General features: G+C 42.0%; 1 protein-coding gene across 1 annotated transcript in view; it reads left to right on the top strand.

Annotated features, from left to right (window-relative positions):
• Nucleotides 1–13,385, top strand: part of LOC144891250 (extracellular calcium-sensing receptor-like) — a 51,854-nt gene extending 38,469 nt beyond the window's left edge. The window contains exons 5-9 of the mRNA XM_078773662.1: nt 7,228–7,344; nt 8,941–9,168; nt 10,355–10,478; nt 11,038–11,175; nt 13,012–13,385. Of these exons, the coding sequence (XP_078629788.1) occupies nt 7,228–7,344; nt 8,941–9,168; nt 10,355–10,478; nt 11,038–11,175; nt 13,012–13,385 (981 nt within the window). The remainder of the gene's footprint in view (nt 1–7,227; nt 7,345–8,940; nt 9,169–10,354; nt 10,479–11,037; nt 11,176–13,011) is intronic.
• The last annotated feature ends 7,197 nt before the right edge of the window (nt 13,386–20,582 follow it).

The following is a 20,582-nucleotide window of genomic DNA, read 5'->3' as shown; positions in this document are numbered from 1 at the left end:
ACTCACAAACACTCGTCGCTAGCTGTTCCATTGTCTGTTGATTCTCACTCTGCTGCCGATTTCAATTGAGCCAGCAGAGTGGAATTTGGAATTTTTTTTATTTCTCTGAGCTCATGAAAGTGGTGACATTGGGTGGTTTGCCACTGCCTTTCCACAAAAGCACTTAATTATTGTCTTTCATTAAGCGTGAAGCATGTCTCAAAGGCTTAGTGATGGACCTGGACAAAATTTGATAGACAGATTTTGGTGTTTAACCAGGATAAATTGGAACAGCGCTTAAACTAACACCAAGCAGATCAATTTTTATATTTTGAAGCTTAATCGCAGATAAATCTTTCACCTTTCAATAAAAATATATGTACCAACCAAATATGCGAGCACGGGGAGCAGAGAAAATACACAAAAAACAACAACACTGCAACAAGAACTTCAACTTAGGTTGAGGTTGAGGGTTCACACAAACGCTTTGCTTCTCGCAAAGCGTCCGCCAATGTGAACTAGAGGGAGGGAGAAGGAGAAGGAGCGGGGGCAAGAGACAGGTAGCCGGAATGGAAATGATGGACAATGAGGGACAGTGAGGAAGTGTCGGTATGCAATTTTCATCCAATCGCCATCTTTCATAATAATTCTGGACCGGCATGAGATGGCGTTGTCTGTCATTAATTTATATGTTGATCGAACGATTTTTAGGTGTTATAAAATGGTGGGAAAAAATTGGCGAATTTTTTTTTTTTCTCTCCACCCTTTTTTTTTTTTCTTACTTTGGACCCACGGCTTTCGTCCTACACAATTCCGTTTAATTTGTCTAAATCCGACTAGCCGTTCCAAAGATATAAGCCGTTTCGTCATGATACCACAAATTGGGAGAAATATATATATATATATATATAAATAAAACTCCATTTCCCAGCTCCCTGTCGCACGCCGAGCAAGTCGCATGCTTTGAGCAAGTGCAAAAAAACAAGTGTAAACTACTTTACACGTGTACGGGTGTGTAAACGAGTGTACCGGCCTTACACGACTTGGAAGCAGATCGTCTCATGGTGCACTCATGGCACGGTCTTGCTCCTAGTGCATGGTAAGGCTTCTAATAACCAGCGTCGAACTGGCACATTTATTTACACAGTGCAAAAACCCGTATTTACAGAAATCGCTAGAAAAAAAACACGAATAATCATTAAACAATTAAAAGAAAAATCGCTTCTACTGCTCCAGCCGCAGCATTCGTCATTTTGTCTGCTCATCCGCGTGACCAAAACGAGATAAAGGGAGCTCAACCATTATACAGCGCTTTTAATGGCGCATGCCATAGGAACTCAACGCAATTTCGACTCGGCCAGAAAACGAGCAGACATTTTGTAGGACTTTTACCTCAGACGGTCGTTACAAAATTCGTTACATCATTACATTTATTTACAAGGTACCTCAAAATACATCTTAATCACACAGTCATTGGTTCTTTGAATAAATCATAGCACCGGGAGAGCTAGCTCAAATAAATGGATCTTTATGATTATTCAGCACCCTAGTAATTGGTTCTCTGTGTACTAATTAATTACACAGCACCCGGGCCCCGCTCATATGGATCCTTTGTGTCGCGAGCACAGCACCTGAGCAACGGGTCCCATCTATATTTTCCTTATCAGGGCTTCCGTGCACCGATGGTGCGTAGAGAAGCCCAAACACCAAATCCTCCATGTATATACAAAATAACTATTCCCAGGTTCGTAAATCATACTGGACAAAAAACAAGACACACTTACCTTTAAAGATCTTGTATGTGTCCAATTGATCCCAGCGGTGCCTCCATATTGTTCGGGAATAGTTATATGACTCAGGAGGATACAAAATAACTAAACAGGGCTTTTACAAAAGCAAAGCTTTATTAACTAATAATTCACTTGTTTCAATATAATAAAGAACTACAATACTATAACGAATTTAGTATTCAAGTCGTTGGTTCTTCTTTGGTCAGTCTTCTGCGCTGTCCTCGTTCCGTACTCGATCGTTCCATTTGGGCAGAGATTCTGATGACAAGTGCCTCGACTCAAAGTTTGTCCTCGTTTATATCGGCACGCTCGAGTTAATCCTCCGTGCGCTAAATGTTAATCCCTTCTCCGCAGAAATGTTGCTCAGTCATCCAGCTCGCCTTACTGGCACCAACTCGCTCCCCTCCTGCTGCGAGTTCCATTTGCCTCACAATAGGAGGGTGCTCTAGCCCGGGGCTGTGACCAGGTGAACAAGAGATTACCACGTTCGTGCACATTCCTGACATTCATTTACGAAATCGTCTATCTGCTTCGTTACCAGTCCCAATGAATGAGTTACCAGTCCCAATCAATGAGTTACATTTCCACAGGCCGTTACGTCTCAAGAACGGGTCATCAGCCATTTTGACTCGCACGCTTCGCGCGTTGAGCAAGGTCTTTGCTTCATCAGCCGTTTTCACCGCTTTCAGACGTATCTGGCGTGTGTGTGTGCACCGTGGCTTGAAGATTAATTTCCGGTTCACCGATTGTGAGCCGTGAAAGTCCATACCCGAGGGTGTGATTTCCCAGTCGCCTGGAGGGCCTTTGGATATCCCAGTCACCTTGAGGGCGCCTTTGTGCAGCTGTGGCTGGGTGACTGTACTTGCCATCCGAACGCGATTCTGGTCTCGATCGGACATCGTTCTGTCGATCGCTGGAGTGGATCGACTCTGGCTTGATGCTGGGAATAAGAGACATTGGGGATGTTCTTGTTTCACTCACTGGGAGCACAGTGAGTTCTATATTACAAAACAGATGGTACCATCATAGTACTGATTGTACTATTGAATACTATTATTGTTGTTCTGTTATTCTTGTGTGATCTTAATACAATATTTATTTGTGAGTAACAATTGGGGTGGCTTCTCCATTGATCTTTGACATACAGAATAACACATTTTTCTGCCGTGACTCCTCTCGGGGCTCGGAGGTACACCGTGACCAGGGGGTCGGGGAGGAGCACGTAACACCTGGTCTGAATCCCAATTGATGATCAGAGATCAAGCCATTGGAGAAGAGGAAGGATTTGATATCTGAAGCAATGATGGATTCCATGACTTTGCTGATAATTGGGAGCAGGCTGATTCATCTGTAGTTGCAAGGATCTGTTTTTGAACCTTTTTTGTGTAAAGCGGTAATGTTTGCTGATTTCCAAGATGCTGGCAGATAACCTTGAGCAAAAGAGAGGGTGAAGAGAACAGAGAGAGGGTGGGATAGAGTTGCAGAGCATGATTTTAGGAACCGTGGGATGATGCCGTCTGGTCCAGTTGCATAATCAGAGTCGAGGTTTGACAGAATCTTCTCCATCTTGTCAGGAGAGGACACAGAGTCCAGGAGTAGTTGGGTTCGACTGGGTAAGGTGGGTACAGAGAGAGACGGGTTTGGGACACAAGATTTTGAGGCAAACACAGAGTTAAGGTATTCAGCTTTTTCACGTGCAGAGTCAGCTGTGTAGCCATTTGAGCTAAGAGAGGGGATGGAGGGGGAACAAACACCAGAAACAGATTTGACCAGATGCCGCCAGGATTTGGAAGAGGGAGACAGGTTTGAGAGTTCATTCTTGAGTGTGGAGAGATAGTGTTTCCTGGCAATCCTGAGGGTAGACACACACTTGTTCCGAGCTTTGTGAAAGTAACTGAGATTGCCTTCTGTAGGATTTGCCTTCCAAGAGGCGAAGGCAAGTTGTTTCAGGGCAACTGTATCACCACAAGATTCAGTGTACAGAGAGAGAGAGAGAGAGGGAGAGAGAGAGAGGTCTACAGAGGTCTACATAGGTCTACAGAGATCTACAGAGGTCTACTGAGGTCTACAGAGGTCTACAGAGATCTACAGAGATCTACAGAGATCTACAGAGATCTACAGAGATTTACAGAGGTCTACAGAGATCTACAGAGGTCTACAGAGAGGTCTACAGAGAGGTCTACAGAGAGGTCTACTTTGGATGAATTCCCAGGAAGAGTTGATGTAAGAGGCAGTAGAGATGGGAGACCAGTCCAGATGATTGATGGCTGCTTGAAGACCATCTCATGGTCTTGGAAGAACATGTATATGACAATGAAGAGGTTGTTTTCTTTTATTTCAATCTATATTACGTGCATTTTAGCTCATTATCCTCGCCTGAGGAGAGGGTATTGCTTTTGGGTTCGTTTGTTTGTTTGTCCGCACAGAATGTGAGTGTGCTTTTCTTTTAATCTAGGACCTGGCTAAGACATGTATGCACATAATTTAGGAGAGGATAACTCACCTGTTATAGGCTAATATGACCCCAAGGAACAACCTGGGATGTGTGCCAAAATCTCTATCCGGGGTGAAAAGCCCGAAAATGACCACGCCCTTTTAAAAATGACCACGCCATTTTTCATAGGGAATGCTACTTCCGACATAGCTGTATCTTCTAAACCGTTGGAGCTACAGATTTTCTGAGGTGCTTAAAATGTTCAGAATGGCCATGTTTAGGGGGTCGTATAGAAGTGTGAAAAATTTCCAATTTGGTTTTCTACGAGAAAATGACTAAAAAGCGTTTGGTCAACTTATTACCATACAACTGCCTACATACTGGAATTGCCGTATACTATTAAAGAAAGCGAGCATTTGATTAATATAAAGAAATTGTATTTTCAATCATACTATTATCAATGGAATGTTAACTTAAAATGAAAAATAAAAAACAAAACTTATTACTTTAGTAGGCAGCAGTAACTAGAGAGCTTAATGTTTCCAAGATCAGCAGGGAAATTGCCCAACTACCAACAATACAACTTTTAACACCACAATAGTACTCTTTATATGTCACGTAAACCAGGGTCGGGAACAGGAACATGAAGAGTAACACAACAGAGTCCAGATGTGAGGATGATGAGCAGTGTTCATTCAGTGATAGGGTTTTTACAACAATCACCTCCCATGCATTTGCAGTACTTGCAACTCTTGATCCCAGCTATCCTGCAGGGACACCCATTCATACAAGCACACTTGCCACACGTGCAGGGATCTGGCAGGCCTTCGGATTTTGAGATCACAATCTCAGGGACTAATAAACTGACCCTTCTTACAAAACCATAAGACTCGGCATTCATAATCAAGGTGGTGTCTCTAAATGGGGCTTGGACCCACAGCTGCTGTTGGTGATTGCCTCTATGGATATGTTTCCTTGCATTAGTTGAGGTGCAAGCGGTTCTCCCAAAGTCCATCTTGAGGGCATTGCTATCAAATGCAGCGACACGCAGGTCGTCAAATATCTCCAGGTCTGTTGATGTTGATGGTTGATGGTTCCAGACATGTGACCAATAATGTCTCCGCCATCTGTATTGCGCTTTCTGTTAGCTATGGACAGTCGAAATTCAGGATCAGAGAGGAATTTCCTGGTTTGCGGACAGCGTTCAGGGCTGCAAGTTTAGTTGATATCTTGCTGGTTGTATCGCACCCAGTCAGCGCATGGAGTGCTGGGAGACACTTTGTGAGCTCGTCTCCCAGCGCTATGCAGATATCGTGGAGTGGTAATATTGATCTTTTCACTCCTGAGTTGCGGACAAGCCAGAGCTCTTGGAGGCCAAGATGTCTCCAATTGACTGTGATGTGGTATAACAGGCACACAAAGACATCTGTGTCACCTGATGACAGCGTCAAGGATGTAGGTCCTGACCGGTGACTTAGAATGTCCTGCACATGGAACATCATCCTGTCATCAGCTTCCTCGTGTGTGCAGTTGAGCCGAGGGAATGGAGAAGCACACCCAGCTGACACCATTTATGACTGTGGTGATATACTAAGGTATAGCGGTTTGGTGCCTTAGTAATTGGTGGTGAGCCACTCAACATAGAATGCCTGGAAAGCAGTTTTGCTGATGGAAGACGACCAAAAGTTCTCTAATACCACTGGAACATTTTGGTTCGGTGATATCACATCAAGGACAACCATTTCTTTTGACTTTCCTCTGCTCCCCTCTCTCCATTCTTGATGCTGTCCTCTCTGTAAGTGTCGAAAACCATGTGGATCTCATCACAGTTGTGCCCAGCTTTGGTGACCATAGATGTCAAGGCAATAGCAAAGTCATGGACTGTCTTGACGGGTGGACCAAGCTTCTTTAAGGGAACTTTTCTCACCAAGGCCATGAAGTCGATAACTATGGCGTGGGTTTGTGGGGAGGTTTCTGGCCCTTTTTTATCTATTAGTGGGCACAATTTCAGCAGCTCAGTCCCAAGTTGTGATTTGGCACTCTTCCTCAAGTAACCATCTTTGTCAACCAAGAAAAACGCAGAGTTGGTGATCTCATGCTGGAGTAGCTCCTCAACAGTGAACCCCCGGTGACGCCCATACTCAATAAACACGAGAGCTTTGATTGTCTCATCTTTGATGTCTGCTTCGGGAGCCAAATTTAAGGTGGTCTTCGGGGATGTATACTTGATAAATTTACTAATAGTTGAGTGTATCAATATCGACCTATTTCTGAGTCGATCATCGATAAATTTAACACAAGCAGTGCTGCCCTCCTTGATACAGCACAACAACTTGTCTACGATTACGTTGGTCACAATTTCTCCAGTGAGAACATTCTTCAGTGCTACCTGGTCTTGTAGAGGACTGCATACCTTCAGGAGATAATCCTCTATGTCTTGCACCATCCCAACTATCTTAGTTGCAGTACTTGGGTTGAAGTCGTGGTGAAGTGAGAATTCTCTTTCGACATCATCCTTCATCTTCAGGAGGTCAACATACTGGTCTTTTTTATGCTTGATGATTCCCCACAGAGCTACTGCTTCCTTCTTCCTGGTGACCCCAATTATCCCTCCACTTATTTTAGCAGGCTGGTTGTAGCACTGCTCTAGTGCCTGGCCAAAGGGCACTCCACTACCTTTCTTGGTGGTGTTCACGACAAATCCACCGTTCATGTAGGAGTTGTAGAGGAGTGTGAACTTCTCCTTCAGTTGATAGCAGTCCGGCAGGAATAATGGTGTCCATCGACAGTAGTTTGTTCTCCCAAAAAAGAAGAACAGTGAAGTTGCCCTCTCCATAGCAGTGAGGTAGAGAATCCAGTCTCCAGAGCGCAGAGAATTGGTGAGATTCCTCACTATTGGGAACAGGTCGGAAACGTATGTGTTCCAGTAATCAAATGACTGAGACAGTGATGCCCTTTCCTTAAGGTAGACTTGAAAGGCTGCTTGGATGGTGTCTGCACGCTCCTCTGTGGTGTGGTGTACAGATGGTGGAGACATTCTTGGTCAAGTGTCTCAAACCATCAACAGACCTGGAGGTATTTGACGACCTGCGTGTCGCTGCTTTTGATAGCAACGCCCTCAAGATGGACTTTGGGAGAACCGTTTGCACCTCAACTAATGCAAGGAAACATATCCATAGAGGCTTTCACCAACAGCAACTGTGGGTCCAAGCCCCAGTTAGAGACGCCACCTTGATTATAAAAGTCATTCATAATTATGAATGCCGAGTCTGATGGTTTTGTAAGAAGGGGCAGTTTATTCGTCCCTGAGATTGTGATCTCAAAACCAGAAGGCCTGCCAGATCCCTGCACGTGTGGCAAGTGTGCTTGTAAGAATGGGTGTCCCTGCAGGATAGCTGGGATCAAGTGTTGCAAGTACTGCAAATGCATGGGAGGTGATTGTTGTAAAAACCCAATCACTGAATGAACACTGCTCATCATCCTCACATCTGGACTCTGTTGTGTTACTCTTCATGTTATTGTTCCCGACCCTGGTGTACGTGACACATAAACAGTACTATTGTGGTGTTAAAAGTTTGTATAGTTGGCTTTGTAAAAGTTTGTTTGTATTGTTAGTCAGTTGTATTGTTGGCTGTTTGGCAATTTCCCTGCTGATCTATGAAACATTAAGCTCTCTAGATACTGCTGCCTACTAAAGTAATAAGTTTTGTTTTTTATTTTTCATTTTAAGTTAACATTCCATTTAATTGATAATAGTATGATTGAAAATACAATTTTTTTATATTAATCAAATGCTCGCTTTCTTTAATATTATACGGCAATTCCAGTATGTAGGCAGTTGTATGGTAATAAATAAGTTGACCAAACGCTTTTTAGTCATTTTCTCGTAGAAAACCAAATTGGAGATTTTTCACTCTTCTATACGACCCCCTAAACATGGCCATTCTGAACATTTTAAGCATCTCAGAAAATCTGTAGCTCCAACGGTTTAGAAGATACAGCTATGTCGGAAGTAGCACTTCCTTTGAAAAAGGGCGTGGTCATTTTTAAAAGGGCGTGGTCATTTTCGGGCTTTTTGCCCCGGATAGAGATTTTGGCACACATCCCAGGTTGTTCCTTGGGGTCATATTAGCCTATAACAGTTGAGTTATCCTCTCCTAAATTATGTGCATACATATCTTAGCCATGTCCTCGACTATTTGCAACTGATGGTCATATTGACAGGTAATTTTCCCCATAGAATTTTCACCATATGTCATCATAAGTCACATGATATGGGCGCCATCTTGGAAAAACTTTAAAACTTTGCTTTTCTATAACCCCGAAACGGCTCATTGTAATGTACTCCCCATGGGGCATAAAATATTTTGATAATGATGTCATCGGTGCCATCATTATGACGTCATAATTAGACAAGTAGAACGCTTGATCAGATCGGTTTGAAATTTATTGAACGTGATCTACACAAACATCACATGGGAGAATTAAATTGATGACGTCATTGGTCACGTTATTCGGCAGCCATATTGGATTGAACATAAATATATGTCGTCAACAAACCAGACAAATACAGCCGCTAATAAACACCACACAAAATACACCACGCATTTCCTGGCGAGGGTTTGCAATCTCCGATTGCTCTTTCTTGTTTTAATTTGAGACGTTTTTTTTGAGACTCTTCCTCTTTGTGAGACGACAGAGACCTTTGTATATTTATTTTTTGCATTTTCTTTCAAGTTGCTGCTGTACCTGCAAAATGTACGTTTCTTAAACAACTTGGGCGAGGTTGTAACCTTTGATGAAAATGGTGACCCTCCTGCCGTGTATGAGATCATGAATTGGAAACCGGATGCAAAAGGGGAAATGAAAATCGCTGTTGTTGGAATTTTCGATTCGTCTTTGACGCCTGAGCATCAAATGAAAATCAATTTGAGTGGAATTGTTTGGAGCAATGGACGACGCAATGTGAGAATTCTGTCTTTTCATAAACGTTGTGTGAAACTTTACTTATTGTGGAATTTTTTCTTATAATGGCAAGTTAGGTTGGTTGGTAGTGTGTTCACCTATGACTTGTCTGGTATGGGTTTGATATCTGACAGATTTGATGAATAAAATTAATTGTTTGGCAGTGCCAGTAAAAGAGGTATCTTGGAACACTTCTCCATCTTGGAATACCCTCTCCTCAGGCGAACAGGATGGCAAGCTGGTGTTCACTTGTGTGCAGGTTAAAGACCCACTGAATGTTCAAAACAAGACCGATAGTCGAACGACTGCATAGCCGGGTTTGTTCGATACTTTAGTTGAAGAGGATATTCGTATGACCTCCGTGGAGATAACAGTTAGCAGTTAACAAATAATGTACGTATTAAAAAAAAATTCATGAAACCCCACATTCCTGTGCCACCTTCAATTCAACGTCAGGCATTGATAGCAGGTTCGTGAAGGACTTGGACAAAATATCGTACTCGGTCTGAATGTCGCTGTATCCAGTCAATGGTGAAACTGCAAATGGGGAATCGGCGAATGTCACGGATGGAAACCCTTGCGTCATTTCCTCATTCTGCCTTAAGTTGTTCCTCCTTCATGGAATTTGGTTGCCAAAAAAGGATGATCTCATCCATACTCCTGCTTCGCATGTTTATACCTTTTGTTTGTACACTTGGGATATAATATAACAACAAAAACTCCTCCTCATTGTGTCATTAATGCATAGTATGGTCTCCCTGGAAAGGTAGTGGCAGCAGGAGTAGATAGGCTTGATGGGGAACCAGATAGGTACCGGTACCTGGATGCATTGGAGGTACAGAGATATTGGCGGGAAATGGAGGTCAGCTTGTATGTGTATGGGTTACGGTTTCTGGTGTTGGTGTAGCACAGGCATGTAGGGCCAAATGACCTTCTGTGCCAACCTTCCTTGCGCTGTATATCCTTGTATGTTCACATAGGATGGCATTCCTCCATTTATCCTGCTGTGACGTCACTGTTTCCATAGTTTCACTGTCTGATGGCATTTCCTTATTATGGACCAAAATACACTTCTCGATAATGACAATATTTTGCACTATTGAGATTGTCCTTCTTGAAGCTTATCTAAAACCATTTGTTTAAGCTGGCTGTGCTGCCATTGACACGTGTGCATCTTACTGTGCAGGTACCGCGGTCTGTGTGCAGCGAGTCGTGCCTACCGGGTACGCGTAAAGTTACTCGGAAAGGTGAACCTTTTTGCTGCTTCGACTGCATCCCATGCAATGATGGGAAATATTCTAATACTACAGGTGAGTCAACAGTCTGTGTTTTGGCTTTGGTGTGATGCACCTCATCCTGGGCCTGTGTGTGTGTGTGTTCTTGAAGTATGAATCAAAAAAGTAAAAAAAATAATGATTGTCTTAAGAATGAATCTCATAGATGGAGTTGTCGAAGCTGGGGATAAGGTCGACCACACACAGGAACAAGTTGATACAGAGGCAGAATCAAATATAGAAATACCCCGATGCATCAGGGAGAGCAGTGAGGGACAGAGGCAGCCAATAAGGAAGTTATGAGCATATGGATCACTCCAGGATTGATGGTGTGAGTCGTCGTTGGACGTTCGAGCGCGTGTGCGTAGCACTGGTATCTCACTAGTAGTACTAACCTAAGGTGTCTCGTCAAACTCATTGTGGTGTATTCTCTTATTGATGCATTTCATTGTTTAAGATTTGTCTAAGAATCATGGAAAAGCTCTTAAATTGTGGTATTTTTCATCTTACCATATGACGGTACTTTACATGTTCAGATAATGGGAAGTTTTTCCAATTTTAATAATGTTTTTTTGTTCGACCTTTAAAAATGCAGATTCTCCAGACTGCCTCCACTGTCCAGAGAACATGTGGTCAAACAAGCGGAGAGATTACTGTTCACTCAAACCCATCGAATTCTTGGCTTTTTCTGACCCAATTGCAATTATCTTGCTTACTCTGGTGTCCCTTGGATGTGTAACGATATTGGTTATGTTGATCATTTTAAACTGGAGAGATTCCAGGGCGATGGAATCGAATGTCGTAATTACCGTGATGTTGTTTTCCCTGGGTGGATGTTTGGGCACCACGTTGCTCTACATGGGCAGACCCATGGATGTTATCTGTAAAGTGAGACGACCTCTAACTTGCTCCTTCATTTCTGCTGCGGTCATCTGCTTGATTATAAAGAGCATCATGCTCATGATTCCTCTGAAAGGTGATCAGAAGTGGTCTTTGGATAACTTTACAAACGTCGCTCTTGTTCTAGAAATGCCATCGATGGACATTTTGTCTATTATAACATTGATTTCGCTGCTTGTTCCATAAGTTTATCTCAGAGATCACAATTATTTGTTAAAGCCCTTTAAGGTATTAACTGTAAACTGGTAGAAACAAGCTTGTACTTGTTTTGGACGTTTTTCAAGGTACTGAGTGTAAGTGTGTCAGAGGTTAATGAAGGTGAGCGTACACGTATTAACAGGTGATGAAGCAAGTATCATGAAATCGAGCTAAAGTTTTTCAGCAGACAGGTGGTGCACTCAGTGAGCCGGAATTGCCTCCACAGACCACCAGCGAAGGTGGACGGAGGTTACGTGTTCACCACTGTTTGTCTGTCTGTTTTTCTGGTTGTGAGCAGAATCTCTCAAAAGGTTGTGGACAGATTCGGATGAAACTTGGCGGACATGTTGGGTGTGTGACAATTTGGTGAAGATCCGAATATGGATCTGGATCTGAGAATTTTTCATTTTTTAACTGATTCTTCACCATTGAGAGGGAGGGCTAAAAACAATATATCGCAAGATATCTCAAAAATTTGTGAACGAGTTATGACAAAACTTGGTGGATGAGTTGGGTAGGTGACAAAAACAAGCTAATTCGATTTTTGTGAAGGTCCGGATTTGGATACCATAATTTATTTAAGTGATTCTTCACCATTGAGATAGAGCGGGCTAAAAACAATATATCGCATGATATCTCATAAAGGAACGAGTTATGACAAAACTTGGTGGACAGGTTAGGTAGGTGACAACTTCTTGCACGAGCTCTTTTAACTCTTACACGAGCCTCGATCTTATATCCAAAAAAATAAAATAAACAACAACAACAAGCTGATTAGATTTTGGTGAAGATCCGGATTTGGATATAAGAGTTTTTTAAAGTGATTATTCACCATTGAGTGATGGGGCCAAAAACGGCACGATATTTAAAAAAAGTTGTGGATGTATTTGGACAAAACTAGGTGGATAAGTTGGTTTGGTGACGAGAACACATCGATTCGATTTTGGTTCAGGTCTGGATCTAGATCAGGCCTGTCAGTGGGATACAAAACGTACAATAATCAGCATGGCGGACGTATGCACTCTTCTTGTTTGTTTTGTTGTATTTTCCGGTATTTTTGTAAAATTGGACAGCAATCTGGTGTTATTGTTTATTCAAACTTGTTGTTTTGTGTAGAACTACATCCTAGTCCATCTTTCTACCATTTAAGTGGTGTTTCTTTTTCCTTGACATTACTCCCACTCATCAGCTCACCTTTGCCTCCTCACCCATGTGAGCTGACATACCTTTAAGTGTACCTATTCCAGAATCAAACATACATTAATCTTTATTAAAAAGGCATTTCAAACTAAAAAAAAATTGTTGTCATCGTAATGTTACTTGATGAACTGACTGATGTTGCCAATTTCAGATACCTTGCTCTGCTGCAACCTTTGTGATTTGCTATCATGTGTCCATCACAAATGTATGGGTGCAGTACTTATGATTCCCCAGTTGATTGTTGTTTTCCTCTGGGTGTTTGTAAACCCAGCTACTCCGGCTCGCAACGACTATGCTCGACCGGGAACATTCATTCTGGAGTGTCGTGAAACGTCCCTTGTCTGGATTGGCTGTGCACTCTCCTTCTTGGGACTGCTTGTTGCAACTTGCATCTTCTTGGCATTTCGTCTGCGGAAACTTTCTTCAGCCGTCAACGAATCGAAATTGATAACTTTCAGCATGCTTTTTCTCTTATTAGTTTGCTTGGCTTTCGTTCCAGCATATAACACGACTGCAGGGAAGTACAATATTGCAACTGAAATATTTGCTATCAGCGCTGTGGCGTCCGGGGTATTGTACTGCAACACTGTACCAAAGTTGTACTCAGTTGTTAAAGCAACGAGGAGTCTGCACATATCAAAGTAGTGACTATGAAATTACTTGGAATGACTATGTATCGTAAAAGTAAAAATTAAAAAATAATTCTAAAAATTGACTCTGTGGAATGTTATTAAAAAGATTACTCCAAAATGGAATTGTGTTCCCATAACCCCTACATTATCTAAAGCAACTTCTTCTTTCAAGACTTGCAACTTTATTACTTTATTATTGATCTTACAAGTTTATTTTCAATAAAGGGAATTCATGTATTTCTATTTTTTTAATTAGTCATTGTCAAAGTAAAGACTCTCTATATGGTGTTCCGCCTGAAAGCAGGTTTTCCTGATAAAACGGTCTAATCAATGGTAAGGGCTACCCTGGGCGTTTTTGTTCTGCTTTCCCAGTGGTAATCAAGGAAGGAATTTGGAATGCGACCGCAATGCCAGTGTGACAACTGCCCTACTCTTCGCAGGCTTGTCTTCCGCTCCCTCTTTTTATATATTTTGTTTGTCTGGTTGATTTGTTTGTGAAATAAATGTTAGCTCTTTCACGAGCCTCGATTCAGTATACAAAAAAAGGAAAAAAAGAAAAGAAAAAAAAGAAGACGCCATGGGATTGTGACGTCCACCAGCGAACGATAACAAACGGATCTACAATTTAACATTCATCGATGGTCCGGTACACCCTGTGATGTAACTCTCAATGGTCTGCAAAGCACCAATCTAGCGGTTTATAGTCGGGTCCATAATATAACTCGACGAGACGGGTCTAAGGCAAGAGCGCTCCCATTGCACGATCCTTGTCGGGCAACATGTCACTGGCAGGGTTACATCACAAATCCTGCATTGTGACGTACCAACACACGTCTATCTCAAGGGTTGGCATTGGTAAATTTGACCATTTGTGTGATTTGATGCATTTTAATTTATAAATGTCTCTCTCGAGGTGATTTTTTTTGATTTTCAGGTGACTATTTGAATCGTTTTGAGTGACTTCATCACTGTACGTTATTCGTCAGTGAACTTGAGAACAATGCAAACTGTTTACACCGAAAATATTTTGACAGGATTGAATGGACAATGCATAATTTAGTTACGAATAGGATTGTTGAGGGCTCGCCAGGTAGCTTAAGCACTCAAGCAAGCACTCCAATGAAACGGTTGATAAGGAACAGCTGGCTTGGCAAGCGATTAGTGATTCGTACTTATGAAGCTCAGGCATTCGATGATGAACGCTTTGAGTTCATTCGTCCCGTCGTCTCTTTAAGGCTTAAGCATTGTAATCCTCCCAATTATTTTGCCTTCATAACTCGGATATTTCCCCCACAGAGTACCCAGGCTCGGCTGCGGAAGCCTTCGCAGCGATCCTACTGGTTTATATACATACATGAATAAAATACATCAAAACTACAATGCCAAAGGTTTACCTTCAAACAGTGGTTTTTCAAAGAAGACTTCAAGTGGAAATTGTAATCCAATTCAAAACAAGAAAGAGCAATCGGAGATTGCAGACTCTCACCAGGACATGTTTTCCGTGTTTTTTTTTTAAAGGCTTTTGTGTTAAAACAAATATAGCCGCCAAACCACGTAACCGATAACGTTGTCGTTATTTTGTTTTCTCCACCAATATCCCTAGGTATGATGTCATAGGTCACGTGGTACGAACGCCATATTGGAAAACGTTACACCTCTATATCTCCGAAACAGCTCAATGCAAAAAATTGAAACAAGGCTCATTGTGAAGTACTCCCCATGGGGAATAAGATATGTTAATGATGATGTCATCGGTGCCTTAATTATGACGTCATAGTTAGACAAGTACGCTTGATCTGATCAGTATGAAAAAAAAAATATCCAACTGTTAGTCCGATGGACACGAAATGTTCACCACAGGAGCACCTCCACCTGTAGAATATTTTAATGATAATTATTACATCATAGGTCACGTGGTACTGGCACCTTCTTATAAAAAACCAAAAAATGTTGCAACTCTATTTCTCCACAACCTCGCCATGGAAATAATTCAAACATGGCTCATTGTAAATAACTCCTTATGGGGAATAAGCGTTGTTAGCAATGACGTCATTGGTGCCTTAATTATGACATCATAATTTGACAGAGGCAACTTCTGGTCAGATCAGTTTGAAATTTATTGAGCGTGATCTTTGCAACCATTATATTAGAGAATATAAATTTATGATGGAATCGCTCACGTGGTCTGGCAGCCATATTGGATCAAAGAAAAAACCATTCAAAAACAGAAGAGTTGGCTCGCTCCAAGTTGACTGTGCAGGGTAAGTATTCTATGAATACCATCAAGTTATTAGTGTAGGCTGCTATGTCTTAAAAATGGCTGTCGTGTTTTTTTTTTGTTAAAAGCAAAATTCCACTTGATTCCTTGTCTTTGGGGTGTCACATGTTCGAAAAAATAGGTTGTTAATTTTTTAAAACGGATTAAGGGTGTCAAATCCAAGATGGCCGCCAAAATATATAAATTCCATTAAAACTGGTATTCTGAACACAGTATGAGGTCCAAATTAATGATAATACCCATAATTTCAATACCAAGGAGTTCAAAAACAATTAATTTCAATATGGCAGTCAAATTCAAATTCAATTTCAATATGGCAGAAGGAAGCGGCATTGACCAGGCTTGGGTCGAAGCTGGACTATATTCTCCAACAACCGTAACGCAAATCCTAAATGGAAAACATCTCTAAAGGTCCCTAGAAGCACATACTGTAACAATGCTTGCTCTATACCATCTCTACTTTGACAGGTTCCTAACAAAAGCACCAGAAGAGAAAGTGTTCCTAAGTGAAGAGTCCATTGATTTGGAAAAAGCATATCAGAAAGATATCAGCATGAACACAGGCAACCGTCAAAACCTCAGAGATGCCGTCAGAGAAACCATGACCATGTTCGAATCTAGAGATATCCTCACAAAGTTGGGACAGTTTGAAAGCAATCCAGCACCAATTCAACACTACATCCGTAACTACTTGAGGCAGTTTCAAACTATCCTTCAGTATATTAGAGCTACCAGACAACGGGACCTGCTGCTGCATATGGAAAGCACTGAAGCTCTTATCAAGTACTTCTTTGCTCACGACCACCTGAACTACGCACGTTTGCTCCCTTTGCACCTGTCAACAATGCAGCAAACAGAACAAGTTTTTCCAGATGTCTGGGCAGAACTCCTGAAAGGAAATTTCTGTGTGACGAAGGGGATTGCTGCATTCACTTCAATAGGTCCAGATCACGGAACTGAGCAGGAGAACCGCAAACTCAAGGTCATTGGAGGCATTACTGGAATAACCCAAATTGAGAGAGCTCTAGACCGTTTCTTCCTGATTGCACCTGACTTGTCTAATCTAGTAGAGGAGTTTCAAAGAGAATATGGCATGGAAGGTGCTGATACCAGAGACCAACACCACGAGATCACAGGGGGAAAGTCCACCCGAGTAATGAGAAATTCCGCTAGATTGACAGAGGTATTTGTTGTTCATGGAGACCCATTCGTAACCGATGAGAGTGAACTGTGTAACCTTCTTACCAAGAAAGTAATTGATGAAAAGGTAACAAAGGACATAGTAGACCGTGATGCCATCGGACAACAGTTGTTCCAGACATTTGTCAAAGAACGCCTTACAGAAGGAAAACTTTCAGTGTGGGATCCAATGAAGAGAAATAACATAGGCACTTTCAAAAGTGCCAACACAGTGAAGAAAGTGAAAGCAGGTGACAAACTCATTAAAGTCAAAGAAGAACGAGGACTCCTACAGAGGTTTATAGTAGCATCAAGAAGCCATCCAGACCTTGATCTAAAGGACTGTATTGGGAAGTATGAATTTGGAATTGTTCCACGTGCCCTTTTCGCTTCGGATGGGTCACTTCTCCTAGCATATGACAAGGCTAAGGTCCTTCATCATCTTGAAGCGCTAGTTACCAAGGAGCAACCTAGCCCAACAGAAGCCACAAGCGATCCAGCTAATGCCATACCGAGTGTTTCTGGCGACCAAGTATTGAGTGAAAACTCCCAAACTGAAGTACCACCCCAAGCCGAGGCGCCTGAAGTACAAGAAGCGCAGCCTGAGCAAGAAGCTTCAACTGACATGTCCGACATGTCTGAGAAATTTAAAGTTGTAGTCATAGATGGCATGGCCCTCGTTAACTCCATCTCCAAGACAGACAAAATGAAAACATGCAGTGATTTTGCCATGTCATTTCTTGAAAAGCTTATCAGGATTGCAGCTAACTACGACGAAGTGACTGGTATTTGACAGATACGTCGAAAGTTCTCTGAAAGAGCAAATGAGAAAAAAGAGAACAAAGGGAAACTCGACCTACTATCACATCCAAGATAGTACACTGATCCAGAATATTTCCTTGAAGGACTTCCTTTCAAGTGTCAAAACCAAGGCAGAACTTGTAGAGTATTTAGCTGCAAAGACTCTGGATCACAGCAACAGCTCTGCCAACAAATTGAAGAAGTTCATGGTAACCTTCGGCACTGAGACAAAAGGCAATGTAAGTGTGCCTGATGAATTGGTAAAACACGGTCATGAAGAAGCGGATACGTTACTCTTGCTCCATGCCCTAACAGTTAACGGCGATGTAGAACTTGTAATAGACTCTCCAGATACCGATGTCTTCTTGCTGATGATCCACATGTATCCACAGCTACCTGCTGAGACATATTTCCTTACCGGAAAAGGAAAACTGAATAGGAAAATTGCAGTCAAACCTATCTTTGAAAAGTTAGGAGTTAACCGTGCCTCAGCTATTCTCGGGTTTCATTCTTTCACAGGATCAGATATGTGTGGCAGGTTCGCCGGCAGGACAAAGGACTGGTGTATGAAGGTGTTCATGTCCTGCGATGATATGATACTGGATTCACTTGCTTCACTTGGCAAATCTGCTGCTACACCCTCTCCAAACGCAATTGACCAACTGGAAAGGTTCGTTTGCTTGTTGTACAGATCCAAAACACACACCAAAGTAAATGCACTACGATGGTTCTTGTACGCAAATCGACAGGCCGAGGGAGAGAGTCTGCCTCCAACCTCTGGATCATTGACACCACACATTCTGCGAGCACATTATATTGCAATGATATGGATGCAGGCATGCGAAAGTCAACCGTCCCTTCCTTCTCCCACTGACTACGGATGGAAGTCAGAGGAAAATAGATTTCTTCCGGTGATGTGTTTGAACCCTCCAGCACCAGAGGCCGTGACTAAGCTGGTAAAATGTGGCTGCAAATCAGGATGCAAAGGAAACTCCTGTAGTTGCCGCAGCAATAAACTCCCATGCAGAGAGGTCTGTAGCTGTTTGAACTACGGCTGTAGCAACAATGAACAATCAGCTCAGAACATTGTGGGAGATGAACATGAGGACTTGTAAGGTAAAACGGATGATTGTGAGCCAGGAATATTTAAATATGGTCAAACAGGAAATTACATTACGCTATCATTGTTATAGCAATGTGGACCTTTGTGTAAAACAGTGGTAGCCATATTGGATTTTCTCACTATTTCTCACTATGGCTGGCATCCACCGATTTCAACGAATCAGTAACATGTTTCCCCAACGGCCTAGCATTACTTATGTGGGCATTACCACCAAAATGGACCTATGTCATCATTCACAATTTGTGTTATCAAGAACATTAAGTTTTTGTACTGTGGTTATTTAAGAAGTGGCGGCCATCTTGGATTTTTCCACCATTTTGAATTTGACTGCCATATTGAAATTAATTGTTTTTGAACTCCTTGGTATTGAAATTATGGGTATTATCATTAATTTGGACCTCATACTGTGTTCAGAATACCAGTTTTAATGGAATTTATATATTTTGGCGGCCATCTTGGATTTGACACCCTTAATCCGTTTTAAAAAATTAACAACCTATTTTTTCGAACATGTGACACCCCAAAGACAAGGAATCAAGTGGAATTTTGCTTTTAACAAAAAAAAAACACGAAATGACATAACAGCCTACACTATATGTATGTATTGATGTGGAAGTGATGGGTCATACAGTCACGTGAAAAAGTAAGTAAAACCCCATGTTCAGACTTTTTCAACATATTTCAATGTACAGCTATTTGATCTTCATTTCAACAATATTGATAGATAAAGGTGATATAATGTAACAATTATCATGAAACATTTACATTTTGTAGGCCATTGTATAATTTAAATAAACATAAATGCAAATTTCACATGTGGAAAAAGTAAGTACACCCTTGACTCTAATAGGTGGTATTGTCCCCTTTGGCAGAAACAACCTCAAGTAGGCGTTTCTTATAACTGTCTATCAGTCTCTGACATGGACTGGGAGAAATTTTAGCCCACTCCTCCATGCAAATTTATTTCAGCTGTGCGATGTTTGAGGGGTTTCTTGCATGCACAGCTCGTTTCAAATCCCTCCACAACATCTCGAAGGGATGTAGATCCGGGCTTTGACTTGGCCATGCCAGAACCCTCCATTTTTTTCTTCTCAGCCATTCCTTGGTGGATTTACTGGTATGTTTAGGGTCATTGTCATGTTTGCAGCTCCACCCTCGGTTGAGCTTCAACTTTCCGACAGATGGCCTCACATTATCCTCAATCACCCTCTGGTACAATGAAGAATTCATCGTGGATTATATGATGGTGAGCTGCCCAGGCCCTGATGCAGCAAAGCTGCCCCAAACCATAATATTTCCACCACCATGCTTTACAGTTGGTATCAGGTTCTTGTGGTCAAATGCCATCTTTGGTTTTCGCCAAACATGTCTTCTGGTACTGTGGCCAATTAGCTCTACCTTTGACTCTTTTGTCCAGAGCACATTGTTCCAGAAGTGCTGGTCTTTGCCTCGGTGTTCATTGGCAAACTTTTGTCTTGCCCTGATGTTCTTTCTGGACAGCAAAGGTTTCCTCCTGGCACACCTCACACGTAGATCAAATTTGTGCAGCCTCTTTCTAATGGTAGACTCAAGCACTTTGACATCAACAGTGGCAAGAGCTACCTGTAGGTCCCGTGATGACATTCTGGGGGTTCTTGGAGACTTCTTTCAGCATCTTGCGGTCTGCTCTCAGGCTGAACTTGCTGGGGTGTCCTGGCCTGAACAAGTTGGCAGTTGTTTGGGAATGTTCTCCACTTGTAGATGATCTTCCGGATAGTCGAATGATTGATTTCAAATTGTTTGGAGATCTTTTTAAATCCCTTCCCAGACTCGTAGGCATCTATAACCTT

Source organism: Myxine glutinosa, chromosome 3 (genome assembly GCF_964187855.1).
Source record: "Myxine glutinosa chromosome 3, kmMyxGlut1.1, whole genome shotgun sequence".
Classification (NCBI taxonomy): domain Eukaryota; kingdom Metazoa; phylum Chordata; class Myxini; order Myxiniformes; family Myxinidae; genus Myxine; species Myxine glutinosa.
This window is presented reverse-complemented; position numbering and strand designations above follow the sequence as displayed.